This window comes from Lagenorhynchus albirostris, chromosome 15, assembly GCF_949774975.1.
Source record: "Lagenorhynchus albirostris chromosome 15, mLagAlb1.1, whole genome shotgun sequence".
Classification (NCBI taxonomy): domain Eukaryota; kingdom Metazoa; phylum Chordata; class Mammalia; order Artiodactyla; family Delphinidae; genus Lagenorhynchus; species Lagenorhynchus albirostris.
In genome coordinates, this window is record NC_083109.1 from 51,456,377 (window position 1) to 51,477,137 (window position 20,761).

The window sequence follows — 20,761 nt, forward strand, 5'->3', positions numbered from 1 at the left end:
ATGCAGGCCTATATCCTCCAACATTTTGGAGGCCTGCCTCCCTCAGGCTGGGCCAGCTGTGGTGGCCACGGTGTCTGCCCAGAGCTCCACCAGCCTGGGCTACCTCTCTCCTCCCAGCACCACCTCACGTGGGCCCCTTTTTGGGCCTGGTCCAGGGTAATCGTATCTCAGCTTGTGTTCCCATCTGTAGCCAGCCATGGAAATGCTTTGTTTTATTGTCCTTTTAAACATTCAAATGGTTAAATTCAAAGTGAGCAATGCAGTGGCCCTTAGTGCCATCACAGTGCTGTGCAACCACCACTGCTATCTAGTTCCATGACATTTTTATCACTCCATAAGAAACTCATTTAAGCACTTGCTCTGCATTTCTCCCTGTCTCTTGTTTTTTTTAAAGGTAAAATATGCACCTCGTAGAAAATCAGTACAGTACGGGAATATCCACAGGGGGAGGTCTCCCTCCCAGTCTGGTCTCGGGGACCCACCGCTGTCAGCAGGGTCTGTGCACTTCAGGTAACCCACCTGTGCACTCTCCCCACCCTGCTGCCTGTCACTTAACTGCATCTCAGGGGTCATCCACCTGCTTCCATCTCATCAACAGCTGCCCAACTTTCTGTGGTGTGGATGGTCTGTAATTTAAGCACAAACAGGATCCTGTCTCTCCCCTGCACAAACCCTCTTTATCTTTTGGGACTTCCCTGGTTGTCCAGCAGTTAAGACTCCATGCTCCCAATGTAGGGGTCCCGGGTTCGATCCCTGGTCAGGGAACTAGATCCCACATGCCACAAATAAAAGATTCCACATGCGGCAAAGAAGATCCCACATGCTGCAACTAAGACCTGGAGCAGCCAAAAAAATAAAAAATATATATTTTAAAACCCTCTTCATCTTTAAAAAATATATATTTATTTATTTAGTCTGTGCTAGGTCTTAGCTGCAGCACATGGGCTCTTTAGTTTTAGTTGCGGCATACAGAATTCCCTGACCAGGTATTGAACCTGGGCCCCCTGCATTGGGAGCGTGGTCTCAGCCACTGGAACACCAGGAAAGTCCCTCTCTTCATCTTTTAAGCCCTCATTTAGAGATCACCCGCTGGGGGCCATCTGAGCTTTCCAGGCTTCTCCCTCCTTTGTAGCTGATTTGGCACTGGGATGTCATTGTCCTTGAGTCCAGCCCTCCCAGGTAGGGTAGGAGCTGTCTTCCTCAATCTTGTATCCTCAGAGCCTAGCTCAGTGCCCGCACACGGTAGATGCTCAATTAAGTGCCAGACGAGTGGCTTAGAGTTGAAGGCTGACTGTTGGAGTGGAGGGAGGTCATACTGGCCTTCAGGGTGCTGAGCCCAGACCAGGGCTGATGGTGCCCACCAGGGCTGAGGATTCATCCAGCGCACTTTCTGAGAGCTTGCTCCCTGTGCCTGGCCCTGGTTTACTGTAAACCCATAGGATTCCCCCTTCCTTCCTCTGACTGGCCCAGGGAGAGTCACACACTGCCCCCTGGCTGTCGGGGCCAGCCCCTGGGCTTCCTGCCTGCTGCCAGTCTGGTTCTCAAAGAGTTTTAAGAATCAGTCAGGCTGGGAATTTCCTGACAGTCCAGTGGTAAAGCCTATGCGCTTCCACCGCAGGGGGCCTGGGTTTAATCCTTGGTCAGGGAACTAAGATCCCGCAAGCAGCTCTGCTTGGCCAAAAAAAGAGAGAGAGAGAATCAGTCAGGCCCTTTCTCATCAGCCCTCAGAGTTGGGGTCAGTGGGAAGTGGGGGGCTGCTCCATCTCTGGGATCACCCCAGTCCTCCACCTCTTGCCTCTGTCAGGGCCTGACATCCAGCTGGAGCCACTCAGGAAAACACAGTCTCCCCTGCAGGACTGGCTGCCCCGGCTGTGCCCCTGTCCTGCTTGTACATAGACATTTTTTATTCAAAAAAAAAACACCTTGTATCTTTTTGTAAGCTCCAATTATTTTAATTATACCAAAAAGTCATCTTTATGCATCCCGCCCCTTCCCCCTCTGATATCGCAACTATATTTTTTGTTCCATCTCCTCCCAGCCTTGCCTGGGCCACACTTAGCTCTTATCTATCAAGTCAAGAGAGCCTGGTGCCCTCTCTGAGCATCACACCCTATGGTATGTCTTCATGGCTACTCGGAAGAATGGGACTGTCCGCTGGGAGAAGACGCTCTGCTTGGACACCTTGTCTGCAGTTTCCTGATATTCTTGATAAGACTGCCATGTCAGGCTGCAGGACTCTCTCTTCTTTGAAATGGCTTCCTCAGGATTCTAATTCTAATCATTTGAGGCCCTTTGTCACTTTATTCGTGGTCTCCATCTCCCCAGCCATCTCCTCCTTCCCTGAGGTCTCTGCAAAGTGCCATTGGATTTCTCTTTCCCACCATCTTTCAGTCCAGACAATGGGCCTGTTCATCCCCGTTAGAACCCTCGGGGAAGTTGGGACCTCACCCCGCATCTCTCTATACTTCTCCCTATTGGGGTCTCTGGCTTGAGTTTCCCAAAGCCCCTCCTTCTTTATTCCTGGAAATTCCCACCTGCACAGTGACAGGCCAGGGGCTTTTGACACTGTGATTTCACTCCAGGGGCTGCACAACTGTGAGGGAGAAGGCAGAGGTGTGTGTCCCTGGCCATTCCCTTACACATCCCCTGGCCCACCCCATCCCCGGGCCCTGCCTGATGCTGGGAGGCCAAGGGGAAGGTGACCTGGGTCTCTTCTGTCCCTGTCACTGGTCACCAGACACTCCCTGAGCTCCTATGCAGGAAGCAGGAGGTGTAGTAAGCCGCACAGGCTAGGCTCAGCCTGTGGAGTTTGAGTTTCAATTCCACTACTCGCTAGCCGGCTAACCCTGGGCAAGGTACTAAACCTTCCTAGGCCTGTTTCATCCACAAAATGAGGGTAATGGTTATATCTTCCTCAAAGGATCATTATGAGGATTAGATAATGCCCCCAAATGCTTAGAGGGACATTGAAGGATTCCAGGACCAGAGTAACTGGTCAGATGTACCAGTTAGGAAGCTCCCATGGTGACAGGGTGAGGAAGACTGGACAGGCAGACCAGGTTGGAGGCTGTGAGAAGACCCAGGCCAGAAGTAAAGGCCTGCCTCAGGGGCAGCAGCAGCAGTGAGGCAGGGGCAGAGCTGAGAGCTGGGAAGCCACAGAATCTCAGGGCCTGGTGAGTAATGAAGAGGGAGCTGTGACTCGAAGGCTGCTGGTGTGGCAGTGGCTGATGGCTGTGCCTCTTGCCGGAAATGGAAACAACCAAGTGGAAGCTGGTGGTGATACGCTGGGAGATGAGTTCAGTTTGAGACATGCTGGTTTGAGGTGTCAGCACAGCCCCACTGGAGACCCGCTGTGACTTCTCACACCAGAACTTCGGCAGAAAACTAGAGGATGGTGAGCAAAGCCGACCTGCCCTCTGAGCCTGAGGGGGGAACTGTATCCCTGACCTCCCAGTCTCAGGACTTCAGCTATGCTGGGGTTTGTGCGCTTTGCCACCACTGTGCTTTTGGCTGTGCAGCTTCCCGAGGGGGGCTGTCCTGTATCTCCTTTCCTTAGTCTGAATTCTGCCCCTGCATGCAGCCTCCCTGCCCCCCAGCCAGTGACAGCTCCCTGGTCTGGGCTCCCCGGGCCCTGGACCCTGAGTGCCTGTAATTATGGGGACTGGGCCTGGGGCAGACACTTGGGCATTCACTTGCTCGGACAGCTTCAGGTCTGGAAAGGTGCAGGTGATCACCCAGGGTAGGGCAGGGCAGGGAGAGCCCTGGGAACACCCGGGACCTGCAGTGAAGCTGAGGCTTCAGGGCTTGGGTCCGTCCTTGCTCCTCCTTGTGACTCCAGGAAGGAATGAGGGCATCAGGGCAGATGGTGGTGAACTGGAGAGAGTGGGGTGTGGGGAAGTGGGCAGCAGGCCGCGGCAGCAGAGAGGCCCATTCAGAGAGCCTGACGAATGTTCCTCAGCTTAGAGAAATGGCGGTCACCAGCAACCTTGGCAAGGACAAGGAGCTGGGGAGGAGGTGGAGATGCTGAGTGAAGATTCCTCTTTCCAGAAGTTGGTCAGGTGGCAGAGGGTGGTGGGGAGGGCTCTAGCAGAATGGTGGCCTCCTCTCTTTTGAAACACGACAGACATGGCACTTTGAGGGCTGCAAGTTCAGAGGGGGGCAAACTCAGCCTCACTGAGAAGACGCTGTGAGGGAGGTTCCTGTCATAGAAGGTGGGTTTGAGAGTCCAGTGGGAGGGCCAGGCCAGGGGAGGTGACCCCACCACCCACATGGAGAAGGCTGATGACAGCTACCGCTCAGGCTGTTCAGGGAGAGTGCTTTAATGCTGGGACAAGGGCTTGGGGCTCAAGGGAGACCCAGGACCAGATGGCAGCCACCCAGGGCTCCTGAAATGCATGGGACAAAAAGGCAAAGGGAACCAGAGCTGGTGGGCAGAGATAAGGCAGCCAGTTGGGATGCCAGGATGGTCACATGGAATCATCAGGGTGGGGCCAGTCCCAGGCCAGGCTGCCTGCTGGGCTGAGAGGGAACCACTTACTGCTGCTCCAGAAATACGGGCAGCGCTGCATTTGCAGGGTTTGTGTGGGAACAGGGAGAACAGGAACACCAGAAGATGTAGAAATCCGGGGAAGCCTTCACAGGTTGCAACACTGACAGGTCTTCAGACCAGTCATGCTTACATTTTGAGGGGCAGAGACAACCCCTCCAACTGTAGTCTGGGTCCCTGATGCAAAGGAGGGAACAGATACGGGGGAGGGGGCTCCTCTTCTTCGGAAGCCAGGAGAGAAATCACCAATTGCTGGGTTGGGGCCTGGTGGGTCTGGAAGAGTCTGGGGACGGTTTCGGCGGGGTGGGGGTGGGGGGCAACGGGAGACACAGGATTTCGGCTCCGCCTGCTTGGACTCTCAGATCACCCCAGGAAGTATGAGGACGTTCGGGGTAGACGGTAGTCCTGGGTCCCTGCGGTCTGGGCCGTGAGAACTCCTCGGCCAGGCTGCACACTGAGAACGCAAACAGAAACGACGCTCGGAAGCGAACACCGAAGAGTGCCGCGCAGCCGCAGAGGAGGTGGGACACCTCGAGCCCCGCCCCATATGCTAATATGGCGCGCCACCGCCCCGCCCCGGCCCGGGGACCGGACGGGCCCAACGCCGCGGGGTTCGAGAGGCCGGCGGCGCCCGACAGCGCACCTGAGGAGGCCGAGGTGGGGCGGGGCGCAGGGGTCCAGGCCGGCAAGGCGACAACACAGTGCGTGGGCAGTCAGCGGGCCGCTAGGAGGCGTCCCGGGGCCATGACGCCCCCTACCGGCGCTAAGTGGTATGGCCCGCAGGGGCGGGGCCCGGGTCATGTGACGCGGCCACGGCCGCCATTTTGTTCTGCGGTGCTGGTATTTAGAGCGCGGCGGCTGACGGCCGGGATCGCTTTCCCAGCCGACTGATTGCTCGCTTCGTACAGCTCGGTGCTCGCAGCGCCCGGCCCGACCTCGCCCCCGCCTCACCGCAGACATGTCCGAGGCCAAGAGCGGCCCCGAGTACGCTTCCTTTTTCGCGGTCATGGGCGCCTCGGCCGCCATGGTCTTCAGCGGTGAGCGCCGTGGCAGGAGGGACCCGGGAGGCGGGGGGCGCGCGGGGCTCGTGCCTGCTGCTCTCCGGGGTTCGGCGTGTGACGTCACTCTGACGTAATTTTGAGCTGTTGGGGGTCCCGGGTCTCACGTGACTGCAGGCCTGGGCCGGGGCCCTGAGGGCTGCAGGGGGCCGTCGGGTGTCTGGAGGGCAGGGCATGCGGGCTAGGTCCCGGTGTGGGTCCCAGGGTCTCCCGGGGGTCCCCGGCTGGCCCGCGGCCAGCCGGTCGTGTCGGTGGGGGGGTGGGGCGGCGGCGCCGCTGCCATCTTAGCCCCTGGAGAGGCGGGAGCGAGGCTGGGGTGGGGGCTCGCGGTCCTGCGTCTGCTCCGCACCCGCCCCCCCCTATCCTGCGGGCAGGTGTGACATCACACCTCGGAAAGATCCCCCGACACAGGGCCGACCCTGTCCGTGGGCGGCGGAGGTGGGGAATCCGGCCCTGGCGCTCCCCGCCGTGGTCCACAGCCCTCGCCCTTGTGGCGGCCTGGCCCGTCGGCGGGGGTCAGGTGGGTCTGCACCTAGGCAGGTGCTTCCGGTTAGGGCTTGTCGGTGTTTCCCAATACCCCTGTAGGCGGTGTGGGTTGGTTAGAAAAACTGGGTTGAGAGGTTGGTCTTGAGAGCCGGCAGGGACCCAGAGGTGGGAGTGGAGTTGGGGGGTGGGGGTGGGTCAGACAGGCCGAGGGTGCAGTATGGATGTCTGGGAGACAGGCCACCCTCAGCACTGCGTTTGCAGACGCTTGTCGGGGTGAGCGAGGTAGCATGAAGCCTCAGTGTTGAGGGGATTGGTTTTTTTTCCATAGAAGGAAGTCTTCAGTTCAGGCCTGAATGAATGAATGACCTTTCTCCCTTTCCCTGAGGCCTGGAATTGGGAGGGGCTGCCCTAGGAATGGAGAAGGGGCCTTGCAAGGTTTTTGATGGCACCTTGGTTTTGAAGTTGGGTCTTATCAGTCCTGGGATGTAAAATTCAATGAAAATGGGCCCTTCTGGGAGAATAGCACTTGGGCCCGGCCAGGAATGTGGGACCCAGGGAGGTGAGTCCTGACCCAGCTGCAGCCCTTGTGGACTGGTCTGGCCTGGTCTGGTCTAGGCCTTCTGAGGTAGGTCTGGTTTTGGGCTTTGATGACTCGCCCTGCCCCACCCTGAGTGGTGGACTGGAGAGGCTCCCTATGCAGGTATGTGGAGGGATTGAACTCTAAACACTCTCTGCTGACTATAAACACTAGTGGGGTGGGGGCTTGGGGCCTCCCTCTGCCCAGGCGGGCCTGCCTGCTGGTCACAAGCTGCTGAGTGGGCCCTGCCCTTCCTGTCATGTGCGAGTAAGGGATCATTTGTGGTGGGAGAAGTGGCCTGTACTTCCCCTTTTGTCCTAGGCGATGCCTACTATTTCCACATCTTCCAGAGCTGCCTGCTCTCCCGTGCCTCCCAGCAGGCTGCTGTACCCTCTTTTCCCTCACCGTTTTCTGCTCTTTGCCTCCGGAATGCCTCCAGGGCCAGTGCCTGGCCACTTGTGGGTTGTTGATTGTCTGTCATTGACCATTCAGTAATTCTCCATTGAGCTCCTACTGTGTGCCAGGCACTGGGGGACATCGGTGAACAAAACAAGAACCCTGCTCATGTGGAACTTGAAATCTGGCAGAGTTTACACCCGAACCCTTTTTCCATATCCAGCTCCTGGCCTCCTTCTGGTCACCAGGTGCCTCTTTTCTTGTCCTTCTAGAACTTACTTGGTACTTTTGAATAGAGCCTGACCAGCAGGTCTTTGGAAGTTACTGAGACAGGGTATCACTGGTCCAGAGGTATTTTGCTTGCCCCAGGCTCCTGGGAATTGGGGCCACCCGTTCTGGTTGGCTCGTATGCAGCGTCCCTCCTGCTCTCCTCCCTACATGGGGCTTACTGTGGCCCTACAGTAGCTAGCTTCTTACTTGGTCAGTTGGGTCAGACTCTGACTTAATTTCTTTCTCTAGAACCTTTCTCCAGGGCCTGTCTTCGTCTACTTCCTTGTGCCTTCCTGAACAGTTCTCAGGCCTCAGGTGCTGCTGCTAGGGTGAGTGCAAGCTCTGTCCGCGGCTCCTGGCCCAGATTGCCACTGGCCTGCCTAGCACTTGGCTGACTGGGCTTCTTACGACTGAATGAGGTCCACTCCCTCTCCCAATCCCCATCACCCATTCCAGCTTCCCTTTTTTTCTTAACTTACGACCCAAGTCTTGTATATTTTTTCTTCATCATGTCTTCCATGGAGCCATCAGTTGCTCCTTTTCCATATCTTCTGTGACTTCCTCCCTACCAGTGAGCCACTGGTGTTTGGCGCTATGTTCACGGAACTGTGTCCTGATTCCTCTTTCTGTTCCCTGCTCCATCTGGAGCACCTTCAGGCTTGGACTCTGGAGCTGGCATCCAGGGTCTTCCCAGCCCAGCAGCCTGGGTCAGGCTGCTTTTCCCTCTTGATGGTCATCCTTGTTTCTTCCCTTTGTTCCTCTTGTGGCTTCCCCACCCCCAGGGGAAGCACAGCCACATGATCTCCATGCTGCACTCTACAGAGAAGGGCCCAGCTCACTTGCCAACTCTCACCCGCTCCAGCCTTGCAGCAGGGCCCACTGCCTGGGGCGCTGGCTTCCCTGTAATGGGGTCTCACCCAGTGCCACCTATCAGTCTGTGTCCTCGTCCTTGAGTAATGAGCGCTGGCGCTGGCCTGGTGTGGTGCTGGGCCCGTAGTAGGAGGCTGAAAAATGCACGGTTGCTCCAGGAGCAGCTTGGTGAAGATTGGCACCTGAAGGCTGGATGTCGGGGGTGTGGAGGGGAAGCAGTGAAGGTCCTGCTGCCCCCACCACTGCCTCCCTCCCTCTGCTCCCTATCTGGTATCTCTGCTCTGTGTGGTCTGGAATCTTCTTCCTCTTGCCTCGCCTTTCTGTGACTACCTACTCACTATCAGCCCTCCACTCAGTTGTCACCTCCCTTGTGAAACCTTTCCCCAGACCTCCCCACTCTTCCTGGAACATGTTACCATGCTTGGAGGGGCTGCGTCTATCTCTTCACCAGGCTCAGAGCCCTGGGAAGGCAGAGCCCCTCTGACCTCATCCCTGCTCTGCAATGAGCACAGATTAGTCATCTTTTGACAGCCCAAACAGGTGAGTCAAAGATGCACAGGAATGTCTGGGATTGTCCTGGCCCCTTCCACCTCTAACCCATGTCAGCATCTGCTCAAGCCGCACATTGGGAGCCTCGAGGGTGGCGACTGGAGTCAGAACAGCTGCCTGGGGCCCTGTGGTTGTCTGTTGTACTTGCAAACGTTTTTCCTAGGCTTGGAAGACAGGCCAGGAGAAGGGGGGCTTTCAGGAAGGCAGCCCACCCTGGGAAGAGGGAGGAGAGATAGTGGCAGGGGAGACAGGAGTCCTGCAGTGCCTAGAGCCTCCCCCCCACCCCAGTTACCAGAGGCCTCAACACAAGCTAGGCTTCTCACAGGTCTGCAGGGGCCTTGGGGTTGGCCTGGGTGATGGCTTCACAGCCCACTGTCTTTCCTGTACCCTGTCCTCTCTTTGACTTGCCCTTTCTCTGGTTGTTCAGAGAGGATTCTCCCTGAACTCAAGGGTCCTGGCCTGCTCTGTGGCTGAGGGTGCCGAGAGCTGCCTTTTCTGGCAGAGCATTCAGCCTGTTGACAGACACACTAGCCCTTGCTGCAGCGTGTCCCTGGGCTGGGAGTTGCGGGAAGTGTGGTGGGCAGGGTGGGGAGTGGGCGAACCTCTGGCCTGAGAGGACAAGAATTGCCAGGCCAGCTTCCCCTGACCCTGCACTGCAGTGGCTCTTCCAGCGTGTTGTCTCTGCACTTAGTCCCAGGGCTTGTGGGCTGACCCAGGCTCAACATCTGGGCTGTTGACATAGCTCGTGCTTTTCCAGGGCTTTCCTGACGTGGGAAAGTGCCTGGTGGGACAGAAGGTGCCCAGAATCTGCAAGGCTTCTGTGCCCAGCTGCCTGTTTCCCCACGTGACAGGGCAGCCTGTCACAGCTCCCCCTTTTAGGTCTGAGGCTCCATGGAAGCATGGGATCTATGTAGCAGGCATGGGGAGTGCTGTTGAGCCTGGGTTGGGATTTCACAGGAAAGCAGGAGCCCATATGGGCCAGACAGCCATGAGGGTATCTGGTGGAGGAACCCATACCGTGGGTTCCTTGAGTGCCCAGCTATGGCTGTTCCTCTGAAAGCCACCTGCTCCTGGCTGAGTGCCACTTTCATCTTGCCCCTTGCGGGTGATAACTTGCGTTGGCCTTCAAGTATGCCAAAAGCTGCCCCCAGGGTTCTGGCCACAGGTGCTCTGGGCTCACCTCATCTTCTCCCCCTCAGCCCTGGGTGCTGCCTATGGCACAGCCAAGAGTGGCACCGGCATCGCAGCCATGTCTGTCATGCGGCCGGAGCTGATCATGAAGTCCATCATCCCGGTGGTCATGGCCGGTATCATCGCAATCTATGGCCTGGTGGTGGCAGTCCTCATTGCCAACTCCCTGAATGATGGCATCAGTCTCTACAGGTGAGGCTTGGGTTGCTCTCCCTACACCCTGCCTGGGGTAAAGCCACTGTGCGGAGCCAGGAGGGGTCTTGGGTGGATGGCTGGTGACCCATGCCTAATGCCTTCCCTGGCTGTTGGCTAACATCCATCCTGTGTACTCTCTCCCCCAGGAGTTTCCTTCAACTGGGCGCTGGCCTGAGCGTGGGCCTGAGTGGGCTGGCAGCTGGCTTTGCCATCGGCATCGTGGGGGACGCCGGCGTGCGGGGCACTGCCCAGCAGCCCCGGCTATTCGTGGGCATGATCCTGATCCTCATCTTCGCCGAGGTGCTCGGCCTCTACGGTCTCATCGTCGCCCTCATCCTCTCCACAAAGTAGCCCCTCCGGGCCCACCAGCCACAGAATATGATGTAAAGACCACCCCCTCCTCATTCCAGAACGAACAGCCTGACACACACGCACGGGGCAGCTGCCTGCCAGTAGTTGGTCTTGTAAATGCGCAGTGTCCTAGTGCCCATTGTCTGTTGCCCCCAGCCTTGCCCCTGCCCGCCCCGTGCCGTGGACATCTGGGCCCACCACTCCCGGTCCAGGCCCCTGACCAGTGAGGATGCAGGCCTCTGGCCGCCCCCCACCCATCTGCCCTAGAGTGCTCTGTGTATAAGGATGAATTAGAGTTGTCATTTTCTCTTCACTGGATGTTTATTTATAAAGATTTGACCTGTTCATACGTCTGTGGAGCAGCCCTCTGTCTCCCAACTCTATAGTAATCTTAGGTAGACTGTTGCGTTGTGCGGTTACCGGTTACCGTTTGCCCTGAGACGCGTTGGATGGAACCACCTCCTGCAGCCCTGGCTGCCAGGGCCGTGGCGCAGTGTGTTGGGCCCATTGGGCCCTGGCGCCGAACCGTGTCCAATAAAGTTCTCGGATGTGACTGGATGCCTGGGTGTGGGTCGCTTGTTGGGTCCCGGGGCTCGCGGGTGGCAGGGCCGGGAGGGAGGGGCCGAGGGCCGAGGGCCGGGCCACCCGGGAAGACGTCACCGCGTCATTGTGTACTGCGCTGGTCACGTGGGTGCCCGAATCACGTGGGCACGCCTCAGCTGAGGGTCACGTGCGCCCGGCCAAGCTCTAGGCCGGAACTCGGCGCGGAATCCGGCGCCTGCCGGCGCCTGCCGCTTGGTTGGGCTCAGGATGCGCGGCGGGCAGGGCGCGGCGCGGGCCCCGGTGATCCAGTTCACCAACTGTCGCATCCTGCGGGGCCGGGCGCTGCTCAGGTGGGCGCGGGCCGGGGCCGGGGCCGGGGCTGCCCTGGTGGGCTCCGGGGCCGGTGATGCGAACCTCCGCCCCGCTCTGTGCGCAGGGAGGATCTGTGGGTGCGCGGGGGCCGCATTCTGGACCCGGAGAAGCTGTTCTTTGAGGAGCGGCGCGTGGCTGACGAGCAGAGGGACTGCGGGGGCTGCATCCTAGCGCCCGGCTTCATCGACGTGCAGATCAACGGTGTGGTCCGGAGCCCGCGGGGCGGGGACCCAGAAGAGGAGCTCTGAGCACCGTGTGATCCCCTCTTGTCTGTACCGCAGGTGGGTTTGGCGTTGACTTCTCTCAGGCCACAGAGGACGTGGGTTCGGGAGTCGCCCTGGTGGCCCGGAGGATCCTGCCGCACGGAGTCACCTCCTTCTGTCCCACGTTGGTCACCTCGCCACCGGAGGTTTATTGCAAGGTGAGGTCAGGCTCCCGGCCTCCAGTGAAGGAGGCCCCAGGAACACCCAGCCTCTTAATTTTCAAATCTGATCTCTTTCCCTCACGAACACCCCTTGGCCCTTGAGTCTGGCCTCACCTGCTGGCCTCCCTCCACCTGGGCTTGGGGGTCCCCTCCCCTGGGCTTTCTCATCCAGGTGTTCCTCCGCCTGGTGTGCCACTGCAGGTCTGACTGTCCCCATGGGCTTCCGCATTCGCTGCCTCAGCCACCTGCCATACGCCCTCCCCACCCTGCAGTCTGGCCGCCTCCAGGCACCTCCTTGACTATGGCTGCTGGGGACTCTGTGATTGCCACATCCTTAGTTGATCATGCCCCACCACCGATCTGTGGTATGCGGTGCCAGTGGACAGCTCTCCAGGAAGAAGCTCCATCGCCTGCCCCAGGCTTCCTCTGCTGGTCCCGCATGCACCACCACACTTCTTTCTCATCTGCAAGTCTTGGGATTCAGTTGTCCACAGTCCATTTTTTTTTAAGTTTTACTTTGTACGCAGGTTCTCCGGTTTTGCTCTTTGCCACGTTATGTTATTCGATCTTGTTTTCTCTGTTTGTATATTGTTCTGTTTCTCTGAATTTCTGAATTGTAGCTGGCACACAACATACGTGTTTGCTCCTTAGTATTTACCCTTTCCTTAAAAGCATGGGTATTCCTTTATTCGAGTACCATGGAGTCCTTGAGTTTTGGGAATTAACACGGTTTCCTTTTAATCTACCTTTTATGTTCTAGTTTTGTAGTTTTTCTCCAGACCAGGATCCATCCCAGGATCCTGGATTGTGTTGCCTGCTGTGGGGTCCCCTCCTGGGTGTGTGCACGCAGACTCAGAGTCTGGAGCTGGGGGAGGTTGGCTGTGGACCCGGGTTCGGTCCTGGCCCCCTGACTTCGTGTATCGTCTTGGAGACTCGGGACAACGTTATTTGTTTCTGAACCTCGGTTTTTTCAAGCCTTAAGTAAGAATAATAACAGAATGCATCTCTTAGGATTGGGCGCTCAGCACTATGCTTGGTTCATAGTATGCCCTTGGTAAATGTCAGCTATGGACATCTTTCCGGAAATTTCCCCGAGTCTCCCACGACAGTCAGGTGTCAAAAACCAATCTCATTTTCCTGCTGCAAACTGGCCCCTAGTTCTGTGTTTTCTCTTTCAGTCATCAGGCTGTAATTTCCCTGCCCAGGATCCAGGAACATGCCTACCCTCTTGCCCCCCCTTCTTTCTCCTCCCCTCTCCTGGTCCCCAACAGTGAGGCTTAGTGACTCCTAACCCAGTCTCCCAACTGCTCTCCCAGCCCTGGGTCCTGCCAGAGTGGCGTTTCCTAGGTGTCAGGCTCCGCACAACACTCATGTTTCCCCCAACCTCCTGCAGGGTTGACCAACCCTCCTGAGCATTCCTTCCCCACCTGCATTTCAGCCATTCGAGGCAGCTCCCTCTTCTGCCCCCAAGCTCTCCGCGTGGAAGGCCTCTGCCTCTCTCTCTCCGTCCTGTGTAGCTCCTCTGCTGCGCGCTGCCCATGCCGTGCTGTCACCCGCTGCCCTTGATTTCAAGCAGCACCTTCGAGCATCATGATATGAACTGTAGGGCTTCTTCCATAGGGGAAGGAATTTTGGGCCAGTAGGGCTTCTGTCTTATGTTTTCTTCCTGTCACCCTTCATAAATGCTTACAGGATGAAAGCCTTGGGAGGCATAGAGTAAACTGATTTATGGTGGAAATCGTGGAGGGCTTTGAATATGAAAACTTTGATACCAGTATCACGTTAGAAACCAGAGAACTGTTCACTTGGATGTCCCCACACACGCCCCTCCCTTCGTTCTGCCCCATCTCCCTCCAGGGATGTTTCACAGTGGGCGGAAACAGATTGCTACTTTGTCAGAAGTTCTTCAGGTCCACTGAGACCACCTGCTCTTTTTCTGGGGTCTCCTCCTCCAGTCTTGCCCTTTCCTACCCTTCCAGGAGGAGGGTCTGAGCGCGTTGTTCTCTGCTTCAGGTCCATTGTCTGCTGAGTCAACATCAGGCACCTCCTCAGGGTGGCAGCCAGGCCCTTTCCTCAGGCCCCAAACGCCCTCTACACTTTCACCTTTTCCACTGCTTTCCTGCCTTGAACGTGCCTCATTCCCTTCATCTCCAGACTGTTCTGTCTACTCAGTGCTTTCTAGCATTCCCTTTTAAAACTCTGTTCTAGAAAAACGCAGCCATTATTTCTTTTTTTAATTTTAATTTTTTTTGTTTGTTTGTTTTTTTTTTTGGCTGTGTTGCGTCTTCGTTTCTGTGCGAGGGCTTTCTCTAGTTGTGGCAAGCGGGGGCCACTCTTCATCGCGGTGCGCGGGCCTCTCACTGTCGTGGCCTCTCTTGTTGTGGAGCACAGGCTCTGGACGCGCAGGCTCAGTAGTTGTGGCTCACGGGCCCAGTTGCTCCGCAGCATGTGGGATCTTCCCAGACCAGGGCTCGAACCTGTGTCCCCTGCATTAGCAGGCAGATTCTCAACCACTGCGCCACCAGGGAAGCCCTAATTTTAATTTTTTAACCCTTTAGTGAACTTACGTGTATCACACGGCTTGTTAGGAAAAACAGCAGCCCTTTGTTCCCACCAGTTCCCACCTAGAGGTAATCACTTTCAACTCAGCTGACCCTTGGAATTTGCCCCCGTATCTCTAGAAAATGTGCTAGTACTCCTGTTCAACTTTTTGGTTTAGGGCAGCGTAAGTGTTGCTTTCCACCAGGAAAGATAAGAGTTAGCTTTCTGTTAGCCCTTTCAGGCCCATCTCCTGCCCTCCAGCCCCCCAATCTCCCCAGAGAGTCACACAAGTGACTTTGCCCCTGGTGTCCAGATCCGGGCACAGTGTGGCTGTGCCATCGGTGCCTGAGCTCTCTGGCCACCAAGCCCTGCTTCTGCCTCTTGCTCTGCCTGGACTGCGTGCCCTCCTCCTGCGCCAGCCCTGCTTCCTGGGCCTGCAGCTCAGCGAGGCCAGGCTGGTCATCCTGTCTAGGTCCAGACCCTTTGGTGCGCAGCCCGCTGCGTCCTAGCTTCTGTCTGACGGGGCCCTTGAGGGCCTTGGTGCCATGTGCCTGCCCCCTGCTTGGGAGCTGTCTCCCCGCCTCTAGGTCCTCTCAGGCAGGGCAGGTTTGCATCCCTGGGCACCTGTCATTTCTTTCTTTTTTTTTTTTTTTTTTTTGCGGTACGCGGGCCTCTCACTTTTGCGGCCTCTCCAGTTACTGAGCACAGGCTCCAGACGCGCAGGCTCAGCGGCCATGGCTCACGGGCCCAGCCGCTCGGCAGCATGTGGGATCTTCCCGGACCGGGACACGAACCCGTGTTCCCTGCATCGGCAGGCGGACTCTCAACCACTGCGCCACCAGGGAAGCCCACCTGTCATTTCTTGATGTGCTGTGCTTTCCCGTGGTTGGGGCCTTCGACCATCTTCTAACACCTGAGGGAAGGCCAACAGGGGCTGGGCTCTGAACTCTGACCTCTGACCTTGACTGGGCTGTGACCTCTGGGTGCTGGGCCGTGGGGGGCAGGGCTTTAACAGCTGGTTCCCCCCAGGTCCTTCCTCAGATCCCCGTGAAGAGTGGTGGTCCCCATGGGGCAGGGGTCCTCGGTGAGTGGCTGACCCCTCTCCCCACCCCTACCCTGGGAGGCTCCTTGGGGACCTGTTGGCAGCCCCTTGCCTTCCAGATGCCCAACTGGGGAGGGAGGGCGGGCAGGCAAGAGGGGCCAGGGTGGGGGCTGCAGGGCAGGGGGCCTGCTGGAATCATCCCCTCCCCTCCCCCCAGGGGTACACCTGGAGGGCCCATTCATCAGCCACGAGAAGCGGGGTGCACACCCCGAGGCCCACCTGCGTTCCTTTGAGGCCAACGCTTTCCAAGACTTGCTGGCCACCTATGGGGGCCTGGACAACGTCCGCATCGTGACACTGGCCCCCGAGTTGGGCCGCAGCCACGAGGTGATCCGGGCATTGACGGCCCTTGGCATCTGCGTGTCCCTAGGTAAGGGGGTGTGTCATCACCTTGGGGGCCAGCCCATCCGGGGTCCTGGGCTGGGTGCCGAGTCTGAGTCTGGGTCGCCGCAGGGCACTCAGTAGCTGACCTGGGCACTGCGGAGGAAGCCGTGCAGAGCGGGGCCACCTTCATCACCCACCTCTTCAACGCCATGCTGCCTGTGAGTGCCACCCCAGCTCCTGGCGGGAGGGTGCAGGGGTCCTGCTGTTGCTCAGCGCCCCCCGCCTGCCCCTGCCCAGTTCCACCACCGTGACCCAGGCATCGTGGGGCTCCTGACCAGTGATCGGCTGCCCCTGGGCCGCCACATCTTCTACGGGATGATTGCTGACGGCATACACACCAACCCTGCCGCCCTGCGCATCGCCCACCGGGCCCACCCCGAGGGTGAGCGGCCATACAGGGTGGGAGCCAGTAGGAAGACCAGGCTGGGCAGCTCCTGAGGCCCCTTCCCCTTGCAGGGCTGGTGCTGGTCACTGATGCTGTCCCTGCCCTGGGCTTGGGCAATGGCCGTCACACGCTGGGGCAGCAGGAGGTGGAGGTGGATGGCCTGACAGCCTATGTGGCAGGTGAGTGACCCCTGTCCCGAAGACTGCCGGAGTGAGGATAGCCTCTCAGCCCCTCTGGTGGGATATAAGAACCTGGGTGTCCCCTGCCGACCCATTGGGCCCTCGGGTGGCCCAGTGTGCCTGGTGCCCTTGGCCTCCCCAGAACCTGCCCTTTCTGCTCTCAAGGCACCAACACACTGAGTGGCAGCATAGCCCCAATGGATACCTGCGTCCGGCATTTCCTGCAGGCCACAGGTTAGTGAGGCTGGGGTGCGTGTGCCGCGTGTGTGTGTGCGTGTGTGTGTGTGTGTGTGTGTGCTGGGGCAGAGGCTACATCTGGGAGTAGCTGGAGGGAAGAGTGGGGACCACCAGGGCCTGTCTGTGTCTGGTGGGGTCCCCAGGGGATGGGCACTAGGAATGTGGCCAAGGTCCCGCCTGCAGGAGCTCATGGCAGAGGGAGAGGGCTGCGAGCAAGCGGATGGCTGGAACCCACAGTGACAGGCACTGAAGCCACAGCACCCGAGGGCAGGACCTTGGCCTGGGGCCTGTGGAACTGCAGGATTGGCAGGTGCAGAGCTGTGGAGGGCAGTGGGGTGGGGGCAGCACTCCAGGCTCCAGGGTTGGGCTGCTCGGGGGCCTCTCAATGGGGTTGGCATGTTTTTGGGGAGGTGAGGAGGGTGTGTCTGGCAGAGGCTGTGGTGGGCCAGGCCCTGTGGGGCTCTTGGCAGTGCCTTGGGGCTGGTATGTCATGCAGGGGGCCGGGGGTGGGGGGCACCGAGGTCCAAGGTGCTGTTTGGAGCCGCAGGGAGACGAATTGGGAGGCACAGACAGCTGTTGGCCTGGCTTGGGGGGTGAAGCAGGGGATGGAGAGAATTGGGGTACCCAGCAGTATCCTCAGGTTGGGGGGAGGGGAGGGCCTCATCACCCTGCTGCGGAGTCTTGGGGTGTGACCTTAGGATTTGGAGCTCTGGGGCTGGGGGGGGAACCCTGCTGGGTACCCTCTTCCTGCCACTCACCCATCCCAGCCCTGCAGGGACCTCACTGACAAAATGCTCTAGACCCAAATGTCTGCAGGCCCCTCCCCTTGGCTTCCAAGGAAAGCACCCCTCCAGAAAGGAGGACCCCAGGCATCATGAGGCCACCCAGGACTCGGTGCTCTGCCGCTGCACCCCCACCCCCGGCCCTGCCTGCCCTGAAGTCAAATGGCAGAGCCAGCCAGAGGTTGGGGGTAGTCACCCATTTGTGCTCCCTGAGCAGGCTGCAGCGTGGAGTCTGCCCTGGAGGCTGCGTCCCTGCATCCTGCACAGCTGCTGGGCCTGGAGAAGCACAAGGGGACCCTGGACTTTGGGGCCGATGCAGGTCAGCGCCCAATGAGGGGCAGCCTGGGAGTTCCTGGGAGGCCTGGGACAGAGCCAGGGAGGCAGGTGGGCAGGAGGTGGGCTCTTCCCTCACCTAGGTGGCTTTGCCTGGCCAGTGGCCTCGGTCCGGCCCCCCTTTCCCATCCGGTAGGCTAGGCCTTCTGGCATCTGAGATGGGCCAGGCAAGGGTCTGCGGGAACATTGTTGGCTGTTCTCTGCTGCCCGGAGTCTTGCTTCTGGGGCCTCAGTCTGTGATGGGCTGGGATGTCCTGCACAAGTCGTGTGCCGGGCCTTGGTTTCCTGCACCTGGGCCTTGGGGTGGGGACGGTGGCAGCCCTGCCCCTGCCTGCTTCTCACCACCCACCTCTGACCCAGACTTTGTGGTGCTCGATGACTCTCTCCACGTCCGGGCCACCTACATCTCGGGCGAGCTGGTGTGGCAGGCGGAAGAAGCCAGGCAGTGACTGAGGACCGCCGCTGGAGGGGATGCCCAACCCCAGCTGGACACTGTCGGCTGGGCCATCGAGGAACTGGTCTCCAGAGAGTGGTGGGGGCCTCGGCCCGGAGGCGGCTGGCTTGGATAAACATGTGCCCCGTCGGGACTCGCCTGGTCTCTGAGTTTTTTGCTTCAAAGTGGGGCTTTTGCTGTTTCTGTCCTCACCTTGGTGGCTGTTGGTGGTGGTGGTTGGGGCTGGTGTTTGTGGCTCAGGGTTGGGAGTGGCCGGATTCCAGCTTCACCCTGCCTGTGGGGTTTATGGGGCTCAGTGGGGGCAGCAGGTCCCCTCTCTGTTAGACAGATGTGTCTGAGGCCTGCAGACCCACAGGCAGATGAGCTAGCTGAAAATGAACAGAGGGCAGGAGGGGGAAGCCATGGACTACAGGCTGGAAATCCGGCAGGAAGGGGCTTGGGGAGTGATTGTTCAGCTTCAGCATTTTGCCTATGGGGCTGAGCTAAAGGGTAGGTGCACCTTGGAATGTTTAACAGGAAAGAATGGATCAATGGTCATGGAGACAAGTTAGGGAACAGGCTGGATGGAGCCGAAGACAGGAGGGGCCTCGGGTGGGCACTGCAAAGGGTTTGGGAGGCTGGTGTGTGCGGGTGTCCTGTGGGTAGTTCTCTGTACCCCTGAGTTGGGTGGGCCAAGTGGAGGCCCAAGGCCACAGCGCTGGACCTGGACACGGCACCGGGCACTCCTCTCCAACCTTCAAGAGGAATCTGCACTGGCCTTGGGGCCCCTGGGCTGACCCCGGTCAACTTGCCCAACCAGAGTTTCTACTGCCTTGAGCCCTTAGGATAATTGAGGCTCCATTTCTTTTGGCTTCTTTTCTGAACAGCTCTACTTCCTGACCCAGCTCTTGAGTGGGTAAAATGATCCGCTTGTGCCCTGGTGTTCACACAGCTGTGGGTGACCCTGCCTGGTGCTGGTAGGCAGCTTGGGGGTCCTCGGTGTGTATCCTGCACCCTGCCACTGTGTTTGTCCATTAGTGTCATCCTGCAGCCTCCGGTGTCCCCCCACATTGGGAGCACAGGCTCTTGGGCTCCCTGGGTAGGACAGCTTTTTTTTTTTAATCTCTGCATTTTAATTAATTTTACTTATTTTATTTTTGGCTGCACTGGGTCTTTGTTGCTGCATGCAGGCTTTTCTCTAGTTGCGGCAAGTGGGGGTTACTCTTCTTTGTGGTGCGTGGGCTTCTCACTGCGGTGGCTTCTGTTGTGGAGCACGGGCTCTAGGCACACAGGCTCAGTAGTTGTGGCTCTCAGGGTCTAGAGTGCAGGCTCAGTAGTTGTGGCGCACGGGCTTAGTTGCTCCACAGCATGTGGGATCTTCCTGGACTAGGGCTCGAACCCGTGTCCCCTGCATTGGCAGGCAGATTCTTAACCACTGCGCCACCAGGGAAGCCCAGTAGGACAGCTTTGAGGCAAGGCGGGTGGGCTGTAGGGGGCCTTGCTGGCTCTGAGGACAGCCACGACACAGGCGTTGGTGAGCCCCAGGTCTGGGGTTGTTGTCTTGACTTCCACCCATTTGGGTCCTGGGGTAGGCACCCCTCTCCCCCTTTCACACAGGAGCAGCCCTTGGTGCAGGAGGTCATGGGGCACCATTGTACGTGGCCGGGCCACTGCCCCTCCTGCCTCTGCCTCAGAGCCACTAAAGGAAGTGTCTCCAGGCCCAAGGTGACAAAAACGGTTGCAGGTCCCAGCTGTGTTTGATGGTGAATAGGCTGGGAAGAACAACCATGTGATGCAGGCCTGAGGGATGGCCTGGGGTGGGGGCCACCTGCAGGAGCCCAATAGGGAGGAGCTTTTACAGTACCCACCAGTGCCAGGCCTCCTAGTGCTCTAGCATGTACTAGTACTCCTTCCTTCTGTCCACAATCCAAAGGGGTTCCTGTTTGTCATCCTTATTTCTCAGCTGGGGAAACGGGGGCACCAAGTCCCAGAGCTGGTGAGCACTGGGGTGGGGACGTGGCCTGGCCTGCCCAGCTGCCGGGCCTCTGTTAACCCTGCTACCATGCTGCCTCTCTGGGTGGAGAATCACAGAGGGGCTAGTTGAGATGGTGGTCAGCAAGAGTGACACCAGGGAGAGTGGGAGTGAATGCTGGGCTGGAAGCGAAGGGAACTGCCCCACAAAGGCCCAGTGCACAGGCTTAGTGTGTTGATGGAACACAGATGGATGCTAGGGCTGGAGGAGGAGGTGACCTGGGGGCTTTAGTGGAACCACAGCGTGGGGAGCTGGGCCTTGCAGTTGGCCTGGGAGTTTGGATTTTATTTGGGGTGTGGGGGCAGCCACTGGAGTGAGTTTGTTTTGTCAAATATATGTAACATTCACCATTTTAACCATTTTTAAGTGCAAAGATCAGTGGCATTAAGTACATTCACATCCCCATTATCATCTCCAGATCTCCCCAAAGGGGAACTGCACCAAGGACACTCCCACTCCCACCCCACCTCCCCCAGCTCTGCACCCACCTCGCTCGCTTTGGTTTTGAGTTTTGAGTCTGCTGGG

General features: G+C 58.4%; 2 protein-coding genes across 3 annotated transcripts; both read left to right on the forward strand.

The window, feature by feature from the left end:
• Positions 1-5,368: 5,368 nt before the first annotated feature.
• On the forward strand, positions 5,369-11,047 carry ATP6V0C (ATPase H+ transporting V0 subunit c). Its single transcript, XM_060122156.1, has 3 exons — positions 5,369-5,583; positions 9,952-10,135; positions 10,285-11,047. The coding sequence occupies exons 1-3, from the start codon at positions 5,505-5,507 to the stop codon at positions 10,487-10,489; spliced, it is 468 nt and encodes a 155-aa protein (XP_059978139.1). The 5' UTR covers positions 5,369-5,504; the 3' UTR covers positions 10,490-11,047.
• A 158-nt stretch (positions 11,048-11,205) lies between these two features.
• On the forward strand, positions 11,206-18,358 carry AMDHD2 (amidohydrolase domain containing 2). 2 transcript variants are annotated; one of them, XM_060122154.1, is made up of 12 exons: positions 11,206-11,382; positions 11,469-11,605; positions 11,686-11,825; positions 15,399-15,453; positions 15,629-15,841; positions 15,925-16,013; positions 16,093-16,237; positions 16,312-16,419; positions 16,585-16,653; positions 16,840-16,966; positions 17,656-17,757; positions 18,132-18,358. In XM_060122154.1, exons 1-12 carry the CDS (start codon positions 11,300-11,302, stop codon positions 18,148-18,150), a joined length of 1,287 nt encoding a protein of 428 aa, XP_059978137.1. In that variant the 5' UTR covers positions 11,206-11,299; the 3' UTR covers positions 18,151-18,358. The 2 variants fall into 2 exon arrangements, with proteins under 2 accessions (XP_059978137.1, XP_059978138.1); XM_060122155.1 differs by lacking the exon at positions 16,840-16,966 and having other exon boundaries at positions 11,212-11,382.
• The last annotated feature ends 2,403 nt before the right edge of the window (positions 18,359-20,761 follow it).